Here is a 12,238-nt window from a genome sequence, read left to right as displayed (position 1 = left end):
CACCCAGGCATCCCTAGACTTCCCTTTTTGATGTGGGACACTTGAATTCAGGACAGGAGTGAGAAGCCATTTTCTTTTTATTTCAACTTCCTGACCTCATGAGACTTACCTCCTCCCAGGACACTGAATATTTTCCACATTCAGTTAGAATATGTGGATTCTTTGGTGACTCAGAAGATGCGCTAGTTGAGTACTACCATGTGATTTTAGCATACACATGCAATGTGATAGCGTGTAACTTCTTGGACCAGGTTTCAGGTTGAGCTAGATTTAAAGTGATGTTGAGTTCTCCTGCTGGGGAGCAGGAAGAGTGGTCCATTGAAGCCCTCAATCAGACTGCCAGGCCTAGCTCTCCCCAGATGGATGTGTTTGCTGGAGAGGGCAGATGGGGAGAGCTTCTGGACAGTGGTGCTGCTGGTCTTGGTGGCTGGCCCATGGCAGAGGTCCTGTAGCTTGAATGCCAGGATGAGAGCATGCCCTGGGGATGACACTTAGGAAGAGTGGGGGCTAGGCCTCATCCAGGAATTGTGGGGCTCCCTCAAATCCAGGAGCAGGGCTGAAGGCCTCTTGTGTGGGCCTGGGGAAGGAAGGGAGGTAATGTAGCCTTGCTCTTGATAACAGCCTCTGGTGCTGTTTTCATGTGACTGTTTAGGTTGTGTGGGACAGATGCTTAATCAGGCTGACTGCCTCAGGAGGGGGGAATGCATTTATATGAATATGCATGGTGCTCCTAGGCCCATGGGAACTCAGGAATCTGTGTCTAGAGAAGGCTTAGCAAGCACCCCACAGAGGATGGAGTGGGAGGCTGGGGGACCCCCTAGCAATGGTTCTGCTTCCTCAGCTCAGGTACACTCCTTGTTCCTGTTTCTCCTTCCACTTCTTTGTCCACTGTGGTACTTCCTCACCCTCCAAGAGCTCTTTTCTCATTTTGGCTTGTTTATAACCTCTCAGACCCTCTGCCCTGTGTCATGACCTTTGACTTCACATTCTTTCAAATTTAAATTTTCTTGATTATTTTTCTTAATTCACAATCCCATGATTAGAACTCTTGGGAATATAATGTGCTCAGCTCTCTCCGGGGCCCCAGGTTGAGCCATGGATTGGTGACCCTGTGGTCAGCTAGTCTCCCTTTTGTGTGTAGAGTTCTGGCAGGGTAGCAAGGTTTCATGGGCCCAGTGTGAGGTGAGTAGGAGAAACATCCAGCCACCCTGATTAGGATTACCTCTGGGACCAGGTTAAAGACTGCCAGGTGAGGAAGGTAAGCACTGGCAGGGACAGCAGCTCACATTTCTTTGGCATTTGCATATACCATCTGGTACTTGGTTTCTTTTTCTTTATTTTTTTTTTAAAGATTTTATTTATTTATTCATGAGAGACACAGAGAGAGAGAGGCAGAGACACAGGCAGAGGGAGAAGCAGGCTCCATGCAGGGAGCCCGACATGGGACTCGATCCTGGGACTCCAGGATCATGCCCTGGGCTGAAGGCAGTGCTAAAACCCTGAGCCACCCGGGTTGCCCCTCTTTCTTTTTTTTTAAGTAGGCTCCACGTCCAATGTGGGGCTTGAACTTAATGAGCCTGAGATCAAGAGTTGCAGCTCTACCAACTGAGCCAAGCAGGTGCCTCCTGTGTAGTACTTGATTTTTGACTTACATATGAACTTTTAATTAGATGCTCAGGAAATAAAGGATCAGTGAATCTGCAGGAGATTGGTATTGCTGCTCTAGAGTCTCAAATATTTCTTGACTACACTTTTACCCACATAGAAGCAAAGAGTGCTGTTTGATTTGTTTTGCCTCTGTGCATCAGGACTTTAAATGTGTGTTATTCAGTGAGCAGTGGGACATAGCAGGCGTTCTGGCTTCTTTGCCCATAGTCATTTGGAAGGAGATGGCATTCACCATCCCCTTTGCTCATTCCCCTGAAACTGACTGGCGGTGTGTCGTTGCAGGCTGGGGGTTCTTCATTGGCGTCGGCTCCGGCATCCGCCTTCTCTCGCGCTTCTGTCACGCCATCCAATCAGGACATCTGCAGGTAACGCTCTGTTTCACCTGCGGTGCTGGGTCATGTGACATCCGGGAAGTAAGCGCTAGTTTGTGCAGGTTCTGGGTTTTCCATCCGCTTACTTACAGTATGCCTCAGCTGTCAACAGCTGGCTCAGTTTCATGTGCTATGCGCTCACCCGGTCACCCACATGGGTCTCACCACTTCACTTTGGTGTCCGTTCTCTTTTAAGATCATTTGACTTTCTGTGCTTTTCTCCCACTGTTCTCTGCGTGCAGTGCCAGTACGGTGTGTTCTGAGTGTTGTCACCAAAGTCCCGTGCAGTCTGCTGTTGTCTTGAAAGCTCCTCAGTGCCAGAGTTCTCTGACACAAGGGCTCACTGTGACAGTTATCTGTAAAGACACATTGTCCAAGAGAAATTCCCGAGGTTCAGAACGGGCCCCAGCCTTGAAGTCTGCTGACAGCACCAAAGCCAGAAGAACACTAAAGTGCTCGAAATCCCTAAACAATGTGGGTGAGAAGGCCCAGGATACTGTGGGAAGTTTTGACTATGTGGAAAGAACTTGGTCCGAAGGGAAACTGATACTTCCTCAAGATCCAGGTCTAAGAGTTAACAGGTTCCATCAGAAGGAAAAAAGAGAACTGCATTGCAAAACTCTTGGCAGTTCCAAACAGTCTTGTGTTTCATTCCTTTCTGCCAATTGTTCAACTGCCTCAGAGATGGAAGCTGGCAAGGGGGGCACGCACATCCCTCTTTTGGAAGAGAAAACAGATGGTGAAACCATGTCTAGGAGCCGGCGCCTGCTCCAGTGCCTGTTCTTGCTCTCGCGCGGCTCCAGCGCCAGTGGCCCACATGGGCTCCCCGAGCTGGAGAGCTGTGCCACCCACCTGCACACCGCTGAGTCCTCCAGTGGGCTGGCAGGGAGCACAGGCTTCTGCTCTGATGAGATGGGAGATGATGATGTCTTTGAGGAGAGCACATCTGCAAAGTGGAGGAGCAAGGTCCTGCGGGCACCCCTCTGCTCAGTAGAGAAGGACAGTGACCTGGATTGTCCTTCTCCCCCCTCTGAAAAATGCCCCCCTGTCTCTCCTGTGTCCACGTCAGGGGATGCCTGCAGGTTGGTTTGCCAAGAACCACGATTCTGGCCAGCTCTGCTCCCCACACCTCAGTGGCCTCATCTTGCTTTAATATGTGAAGTTTCAGGAAAATGAACTAATGGGTGATTGGTAGACAATTGTGGGTTAATAGTTTTCTCCAGAAGAATGGAGTATTGATATCATTAGAAAAACCAATTTTTATGAGATGGGTCCCAAATAGTTTTACAGATGATAAAAGAGGAAGAAGCTACACATATTAAAGGCAAAGCTGACTCTTCTCAACCAAAAATAAGTAGGCCTTGCATAAGGAAATTGGAAGAAAGAAAATACTATCTCCAGTTTTCCAGCTTGATGATCTAGATTTTAAGCATCAGCTGCCCCTTCCAGCCTCATTTTTAAACCCTTTGTTCCGATTGCAACACAATATGCATGGGAAGAGGCCGGCCTTCAGCGGCATCTTTCTTCCTTCTTTTTAACTTGGATGCGGCCACCTCTGTCTAGGTCCTGACTCCACTTCCCACCTTTGTCTTCCCGTGTGCAGCATCCTCGTCTAGTCTCCAGAATCTTTCCGCATTCACTTTTTGTCACCATGCCCAAGCTTTTCCTATTCTTGCCTTTCCCTGGGCACCTCTCCTCTGGGCCAGCTGTTACCATTTCTAACAGTTGGATCAGAAACCCTCTCACAGAAACAAAGAGCTATGAGCCTGGCCAGGGTCTGGCTAGGGCCCGGGGCCAGCTCCTTTCAGGCCAGGTGTCCCTACCTGTTGTCCAGCTGCTGGAAAAGACCCTCCATTTCTCAAAAATCTGTTGAGTTCCTTGAGGTTAGTAGCTATATCCCCTTGCATACACCCTTAGAAATCATGAATGATTTAAAATTCTTACTCCCTCAAAAAAGAAGGTAATAGCACCTTATAATGGGGATTTTAGATCCAGGAGAAGCCCTGTATTTTCTCTGTTTACCCTCTGAGGGAGGACAGAAATGTGTAGCTGTGGTGTGCGAAGGTGAAGTGAGTGATTATAGCTAAAAAGCAAATTCATCATCTTTTTAAGGCACTGGTATCTTTGGAAGGTAGAGTGCTGGCTTTGTTTTACACAGAATTTTTTCTTCTAATTATTTTAACATGTTCTGAAAGATGCTTCCATGTTGCCTTAGATTCAGCTTTCAGTGAAGTTCTTAAATCTTACCAAAAATGACTGCTTTGTGATTTCTTACATCATATTTTCCTTTCTGATGCCAAATGCCATCCAGACTTTCCAATTTGGTGTGGTAAGCTAGAAGTTTTTAGTTTTAGTAGTAATTGTTCGCATCCGTGTTTGTCTGTTTCTGTGCTTGTAGTCATTTCTGTGATGTTTGTTGCTGAAAGTTTCCACTGGAGGGACTGACCCTCCCCTGTCATGTGGCTCTCCTGGTAATGACTGGCTCTCCTTTCACTGCAGGATCTGCCACTGTGAAGGGGATGAAGAGAGCCCCTTGATCACCCCCTGCCGCTGCACAGGGAGCCTCCACTTTGTGCACCAGACCTGCCTGCAGCAGTGGATCAAGAGCTCTGACACACGCTGCTGTGAGCTCTGCAAGTACGAGTTCATCATGGAGATCAAGCTGAAGCCTTTGAGAAAAGTATGTGCAAGGATGCATTCGGAAGTGCTCTCACCTCTTTGAAATGAGAGCCCCCGGTAGAGTTAACTCATTGGCCTGGGATGAAGCCATAGCTCATTTCCACTCCTGTCTATGAGAAGTGGGCACGGGTGCATATTTGTGCTACAAAAGTCCTCATTTCCGTGTCTTATTTCCTGCTCCTTCCTCTCAGGAAGAAGCTCTTACTGACCCTTCAGTCCTAATGTATTTTTCCATCAGACTAAGACTGCTTGCTTGTCCGGGTCAGTCATTTGGCCCTTGACCACAGACCATTTTGCGATGTCTTAGTCAGCATTTAACTTTATACGTTTAACTGTTCATGTCTTGCCTTTGATGAGGAATGTATGTTATTAGACATTAATATCTCTCCCCAGCACGAAGCACAGAGTAACATAGTAAATTTATTTGATCGATACTTGTGATAAGTATTTGCCAGTCAGTAGGGGGAGGGTGCACCACAGGCCTTATGTGAAATGCTCCTGTCTTCAGGCCCCATGTCACTGCCCACTCTGAGCAGAGCTTCATCTGGTAAGTGCCTCCTGTGTAAATTGCTTAACGTGTTTCTGTATATGCCAAGCACATAAGGTTTTGTTGGGAAGAATAAGACTTGTTCTTATCTCGAGAATTACGATATGTATATCCAAGGAGAGTCACATGATCAAACCACAACACATGACAATGCCAAGTTGATGCTAGATTAAGTGGTGGCAGAGCACTTCAGATATTCAGAGGAGGAAGCATCGGCTGTGGGCTGTAGCACTGGGGAGGTGAAGTGGTGGTAGTGTCACAGAATATTTGGGTGTTAAAGCCGTTCTTGAAGGACCAGTAGGATTTGGTGTAAAGTGAGTTTAGAGAGATCAGATTGTATAGAAAAGTATACACCAAAAAGGTGAGGGTGAGCCTTTCAGGGCAGTGTGAAAGGCGTGGACTGAGTATATCTTAGGAAATAGATCAGGGAGCAGAGGGGGCATTTTAGGAGGGAAGCTACAAGAAGGTATACTATATAAAACCATAGCAGAAAGCATTCTGGGTGTTGGAGAAGGCAGATGTAAACTACTTACAAATGTTTTGCCCCATAAAGACCATGTAATTTATCAGATACCTACTCTGTGCTGATCTGTCAAGTGAGACTTTGACTAGTGTAGATAATCCATGAGGCTCTACTTTCAGCTTGTTCTGCATAGAACCATCTGGAAAGAGGCTATGACTAGGGCTGGCCAAGGACATGCAGAGTGTTTGCACTTTGTTCTTTTTCTCTACCCTTATATTTTTTCTTCTGACTTGGAAAACAGTAAGTGAAAAAGATAATCTGGCTATTTGGAGTAAATTAATGAGCTCCTAGAAGAGATGGGACTGGCACAGCTTGCTTACACCAGGAACTCTTAGCATCAGTTTCAAGCTGGTGCTGCCAAAGTAGCAAAGGACCAAAGAGCGCCTTCTGTCATCACCTTCACGATGTAGTGTGACCCATCTGCTGTGTGTTGTGGCGTCATCAACCCTCTTTTCCCTGCCCATGCCAGTCCACAAGGCAGGAAGTTCTCGTGTGCCTCCTGGGTCAAGACCAACATGCTTTTTTCATCAGGACTGAAACTATAGAGTCCTTTAGCTAGCCATTGGATGTCTGCCTGCAAGAATAAGCAGACAAGAGGATTGATTTCTGTTTGTGGTTCATAGCTTGTCTTGATCCCAGCTTCTTTGCATTGCATAAAAAGTTTGGCTGTTGACAGAGTACCAGTGGCTGGTACTTGCTTGAAGCCAAATGGCTTAAGGAAAATGACTTCTGGTGTTTGGGAAAATTCATGTAGTTTAGGAAAAGGAGAAGGGAGAAAAAGCCAATCTTACCTATCTGTAATGCTCTCACCCCCATTATAGCCCTTTACATCTGGGTTCTGCACCTCATGCTCTGCATATTGTCTTTCCAGTGGGAGAAGTTGCAGATGACGGCTAGTGAGCGCAGGAAGATAATGTGCTCAGTGACATTCCATGTCATCGCCATCACCTGTGTGGTCTGGTCCTTGTATGTGCTCATTGACCGAACCACTGAGGAGATCAAACATGGACAGGCAACAGGTACGTGCTCATTATGAAAGATGACCTCAGTGTGGAGATCCTGGATAACACACTGGGGTCATAGGATTGGGGTGTTATTGCTGTTTGGTTTTTAAGTCAGATTTCAAACGTCTCAGTTTCTGGGACAGGGGCATCAATTAAGAGGTACCAAGCATCCTTTTTGATGAGCAAAGAATCCATTGGTTGTGGGAAGGTCAAAAGTTGTGTTTTATTTACTTCAGATCTTAAATTAGGTCTACTGATAGACTAACCAGGTTTTTACCCTTCCAGGAATCCTAGAGTGGCCCTTTTGGACTAAACTGGTGGTTGTGGCCATTGGCTTTACTGGCGGACTTCTTTTTATGTACGTTCAGTGCAAAGTGTACATACAATTATGGAAGAGACTCAAGGCTTATAACAGAGTAATCTATGTTCAGAACTGTCCAGAAACAAGCAAAAAGAGTATTTTTGAAAACTCTGCACTAACAGAACCCAACTTTGAAAATAAAGATGGACATGGAATCTGCCATTCCGACACAAACTCTTCTTGTTGGACAGAACCTGAAGACACTGGAACAGAAATCGTTCATGTCTGATTTTGTGGAGAGTGTCGTTTTCCTGGACATCAAAGAAAAGCTGAAGGAAATTGTTTACTGCCAATTGTGTACCTTTTCTTATGTACTTTAATAGCATAGACTGGGCAGGTGACTGTTTTAATGGCTTCTCTTTTTCTAAACCCTCCTTAGTGAATCTCCTGGAAAGCCCTCACATTGGCTGTACATGGCTGGGTTCCACTTCTGCCAGCATTTCCATGGGAAGGGAAGTCTCCATGACACCATGATGGGTTGCTGGCTGGGTTCTGGACCATGAAACCTTGAGCAGAACGAAAGAATAAAATGCCAAACCTGAGGGAAGAGCAGGAGCAGGGTGGCACCCAGGCTTCAATGGCCGGTCTCTCCTAGTTGGCAGCAGTCCTCATCCTGGAGCTAAGTGTTTGGGAATGTCTAGCCATGATGAGAGGATTTCTGTCCTTACTGAGAATAGCCTGGGGAGATGAGCTCCCTGCCGATGCCGCCATAGACAGTTCTCCTGAGCAGACAAGGCTGTGGTGCTCTGTGTGTGGTGGTGAGTGATTCACTAAGCAAACAGCACTTTACAAAAAGAAAATCTTTATTTTGTAATATGTGTGTCCAGTAGGATTGACATTTAAAAGAATGTCTCATTTAGAAGCCTTTCTTTCATTATCTCTTTTACATTACAATAGATCTAAAACCCTTTTTGCCTTATATATTCTAAGAAACCTGACATTTACTCTGTGTCCATAAAAAAGGACTCTTGGCTGTAAAGCAGGACAAACAGGTGTAAGGCTTTTTCCTAACACTTCATGGGAATCAGTGGATGCCAGATGGTAATTTGAGTATAATGCCTGTGGTTTCAAGCCTATTTTATGACAAGTCTTTATGTCATGGGTCTGCCCCAAACATTTCTTTTTGGTCAACACTGAAAAAGAAGATTTTGTAAGATCTAAATGAAAGGAAGGAAGTGAGTAATTAGAACAAAACTGAATATTTAAAACTGATTTCTTTATGGACAAACCTCTCCAGTGTGTGCTGGCTTCCTCAAAAGAGTAAGCATGTGCTGCCCTGGTCTGGAGCGTGTACGCTGTGGGTGCTCCTGGCACCAGCCACATTGGACAGCTTCTGCTCCTGAGGAGGTTCTGTAGATCACTGGCCAGGGCACAGAGATATACAGGCTGGCTCTGGGACAGAGGCCAGGAGTGAGCAGCAAACTGCCATGGCCCACTGTGTCACTGCTCCCTAGCCACAGGTCTACCCGTTTATCGCCTTAACTGGACCAGACAGAGAGGATGCTTATGATCAGTTTGTTCTGACATCAGGGATTATCTCCTGTACCATTTTCATAAAACAAACAAAACCAAAGTCACTACCATCAAATGGCCTTTGTCCCTTTAAAAAGTCTGTTTTTAAAAATCAGTTTCACTTCGCCAGGTAAATAGGAATCAACTCCGGGAAGATAGGCCAGGAAGGTCTGTAGTGTGACATAAGTATGCCCAGATACTTACTCCCCAGGCAACTCTGCATCTGTAGAGCCTCCTCTAAGGGGAAGGATGCCTGGGGGTCCTGCCCTCAGTCCTCTGAGCCTTCGGTGCCTCACCTCTCCTGTTAAGAGGATGAAGCAAACACAAGATGATCCCTTTGGCCTTTTAGAGTGGAAGTGCTATGGTTTGTTTTGAAAGCCAGGAGGGCTGAAGTGTGTCTGAGCTCTGGGAGAGGGCACGTGATAGCAGGCCTGGCCCTGCCAGCTCTTCCCATCCAGGGTCTGGTTCATTGGCATCACAGATCCTGGTCTAAGATGCTGCTCCACTGTGGCCTTCTTCAGGCTGGACAGGCACCGTCCAGCCATGGCCAGCCCCTGAAAATAGGTCAGCCTGCTCTCTCTCTCCATCTCCCAGGCTGCATCCAGTCTGTGCCTGTGTCCACTGTGCCCCAAAGTGCGATTACCCACACCCCTTCTCAGGCTGGTGATGCCAAGCAACTACACACTGTCCCTCAGGGGAGCCGAGTCCTGGAGCCGGCCTGTCTGTGCCCCTTGGGAGCTGCCCAGCCAAGGGCCCTTGTCCCTGCCACCTTAGAGCAGATGAGTAGTCATCTGAGGAGCGGGATAGATTTTCAAGTCGGATTTCTTCTCCTCTCCGTGATGGAACCCTTCATACTGGACTTGAAAGTCACTGAGACTTTCTGCTCAGAGAGGAAAGTGTGCTTAGGTAGGAATAGCCTCTGGGCAGCCCACCTGTCATGGCTGGCACCCCCTAATGGCAAAGGTGCCTTTATAGCCATGACCGCTGTGTTGCTTCTGTGCCTGACCAAATTCTCACATGAAATCCTCTTTTTTTTTCAGGAAGGCCTAATGCCATCTCATCACTTCCACCAAGCTCCTAAAAAAAGCCTTCTGTCCCAGGACAGTCCATCCCACATCCTTTTTTCCTCTCTTGGGATGGCACATAGATTCCCCCTTGCCTTCCTCTTCTCTCACAGATTCTAGTTGAGCACCTCTGACCCCATTCTTAGTTCTAGCTCTAATCTCTACCACCCAGAGACTGACCTGGGAAGCCAGAAGCTCTGGAAAGGTGGTGCTGTGCTGCCATCTAGTGAGGGCAGCGGATTTGCCCAGTGTTCCTTTAGTCTGCAGCAGCTTGCCTTCTAGTTCTTTAGGGGCTATTTATTCCTGTTTCCCCTCATTCTGCATGTGGCTTTGGTGGGAGGACAACACTTGGCTGAACCAGAAATGTGGGATAACCTGGGGGTCTCAGGGGCAGGAGGGCTGGTACTTGGGGACTAGCAAGGGGGAGAGGGAAGTGGCATCAGGGGTGTGGCCAGCCAGCCCTCTCTGATTTGGCCTCTACTCCCTCAAATTTAGTTTGGCTCTATCGCTTTTGACTTTGGCTGTCAGCAGGAATTTGATTTTTATGTCTGAGTTGATTTTAGGAAAGCCTGAAAACTATCAAAGATCTCATCCGGGTTCTGGGCCTCTACTCTCTCCTCCTTTTCTGCCTCATTCCCACTCTTTTCAGTCTTCTGGGTCTAGTTTTCAGCCTTTCTGGCGTGCCCTACCTGGTTCCAGACATGCAGGCCCCAGGCGGTGGGCCAGTTCAAGAGTCTCAGGTCGAGCCTGCCCAATTGGAGCTGCTTCTGCTGCCTGGTGGGTTGGCTGCAGGGCATGAGGAGGCCTGGGAACAGCAGGGGTAAGGTCCACAATGCTGTGCGTTTGGCCTAATGCAGAGACACTTTCTGAATATTTTCCCTTTTGAATCTGATTTGAAATATGTAGCTTCCCTCTCTAGCCCAAGGAAAGACAGGAACATAGGGAAATAAAAGCATTTATCTTTGTTTTGGAAGTAATTACGTTGTGCAGCTATTTACCTATTTAGATGCAATGTTTATAGAGAGCTGATTGTTAATAAAAACCAAATTTACACTGGCATGTGTGGTGTAGTTTCTAAAAGGCACTTCACATTTGAAGATTTGCTTAACTTGGAAAGTTTCTAGTTATCTGAATGTTTATCTGGTTTTGTATCCTTTTGTGTGTGTTCACTGTTTCTCAGTATTAACACTTGAATAATTCTCTCGAGGGGTTGTTTGTGTTATACATGGGGTATCTAGTTGCAGCAATAAAGCATCTCTTTAAAAAGAGATTGTGCCATGAAAGTGTTTTCCTGCAAGAAGGCTGGGAACCTTGGCAGGCATTCATTCCAGTGGTTCTGATCCCCTTTCCACATTCCTCTGGCTCACATGTTGAAGAAGAAAACTATGCAACCTCTGGAGGTATCTTTTCCTCAGCCTGTCCCTGCAGAGCGGGTGGTTGGTGGGGAGGGGGTGGGTTCAGGAGAGAAAACTAAAGTAGCTCACATAGGTGTGCTTATTTCAAATATCCAGGCTCTACTTGGACTTCGTGCCCTGCGAGAAGCCAGATTCAAGTTCAGAGAGTATATGGCAATGTGACCGTGGAACAGTTGATTATTGCCCCACTTGCCCTATCTGTTGAAAACACTTACTCAGCCTAGCTGAGTAGGAGGACCAGGGAAGATCAGCAGGATCTCTGGCGATAGCTTAGCCTGGCTGCATCTCCCAGCTTCTGCTGGGTCCTCCCTGAGTCATGGTGATGTCGCTGATCTTCCTGTCTCAAGACTGCAAACTGTGAGTGCTGAGGGCTGGCACCTGCCTTTACCTGTATGCATAAGGTGAAAACAGAGGCCAGCATTGCCCCAGACATACTGTACCCTTGGTGAGCTCAGAGAATTCATCCACCAGTTAAGGGTACCACAGTAGCTACCGGGAGACTTTGGAGCTAAGCAGGAGGATACTTTGCCAAGTATCCTTGCTGGGCTTCTGGAGCTGTCGAGGCCTCACGAGGAGGAGGTGACCACAGAACAGCTGAAGAGGTATATGCCTGTGAGAGGGAGGGAGTGCTCAAGTGTTCAGCTATTGGTTGGAGGGGTGAGGAGGGTGGAGCTGAAAGAGGATTCTGTTTCTGTCAGAATGTGAGGTGGGGGTGCTGCCTGAGGGGGGAGCCTCTGTGCTTTGGGAATCCACCAAATTTGATGAGTTTGGCTGAAGAGATGCCTGGTGGGGGGGAGGGGGTGTCTTGTTGCACACAGCCTTGACAAGGCCTTTCTGTCCTTTATAACGCCAGCCACAAAGTAATGGGGCAAGGGCTGCTGCATGGCACACTTCCAGGGGTCGCTTTCAATCCTCTCAGGGAAAACTATTCACAGGGCCAGCCTCCTGTTTTGTAAATAAACTTAACAAACTTACAGCCCTGTGCCCATTAATTTACATGTTGACATACTTCCTGTTCCTCATTACTTGGGGTGTCAGGGTGGTGGGAGGAGGATGACCCCCTGATGCTGAAGTAGAACCACTTAGATGACCAG

At 47.2% G+C, this 12,238-nt stretch overlaps 1 protein-coding gene across 10 annotated transcripts in view; it reads left to right on the top strand.

Moving 5' to 3' along the window:
* The window catches only part of MARCHF8 (membrane associated ring-CH-type finger 8), a 158,004-nt gene extending 147,216 nt beyond the window's left edge, over positions 1-10,788 (top strand). For 9 of the 10 annotated variants that reach the window (XM_072806279.1, XM_072806275.1, XM_072806276.1 and 6 more), the window contains 5 exons: positions 1,951-2,033; positions 2,282-3,121; positions 4,539-4,719; positions 6,660-6,807; positions 7,078-10,788. In XM_072806279.1, the coding sequence (XP_072662380.1) occupies positions 1,951-2,033; positions 2,282-3,121; positions 4,539-4,719; positions 6,660-6,807; positions 7,078-7,382 (1,557 nt within the window). In that variant the 3' untranslated portion in view covers positions 7,383-10,788. The remainder of the gene's footprint in view (positions 1-1,950; positions 2,034-2,281; positions 3,122-4,538; positions 4,720-6,659; positions 6,808-7,077) is intronic. The other variant, XM_072806283.1, reaches the window with a different exon arrangement.
* The last annotated feature ends 1,450 nt before the right edge of the window (positions 10,789-12,238 follow it).

Source organism: Canis lupus, chromosome 29 (genome assembly GCF_048164855.1).
Source record: "Canis lupus baileyi chromosome 29, mCanLup2.hap1, whole genome shotgun sequence".
Lineage (NCBI taxonomy): Eukaryota > Metazoa > Chordata > Mammalia > Carnivora > Canidae > Canis > Canis lupus.
The sequence above is the reverse complement of the archived record's forward strand: the minus strand, read 5'-3'. Positions and strand labels throughout refer to the sequence as shown.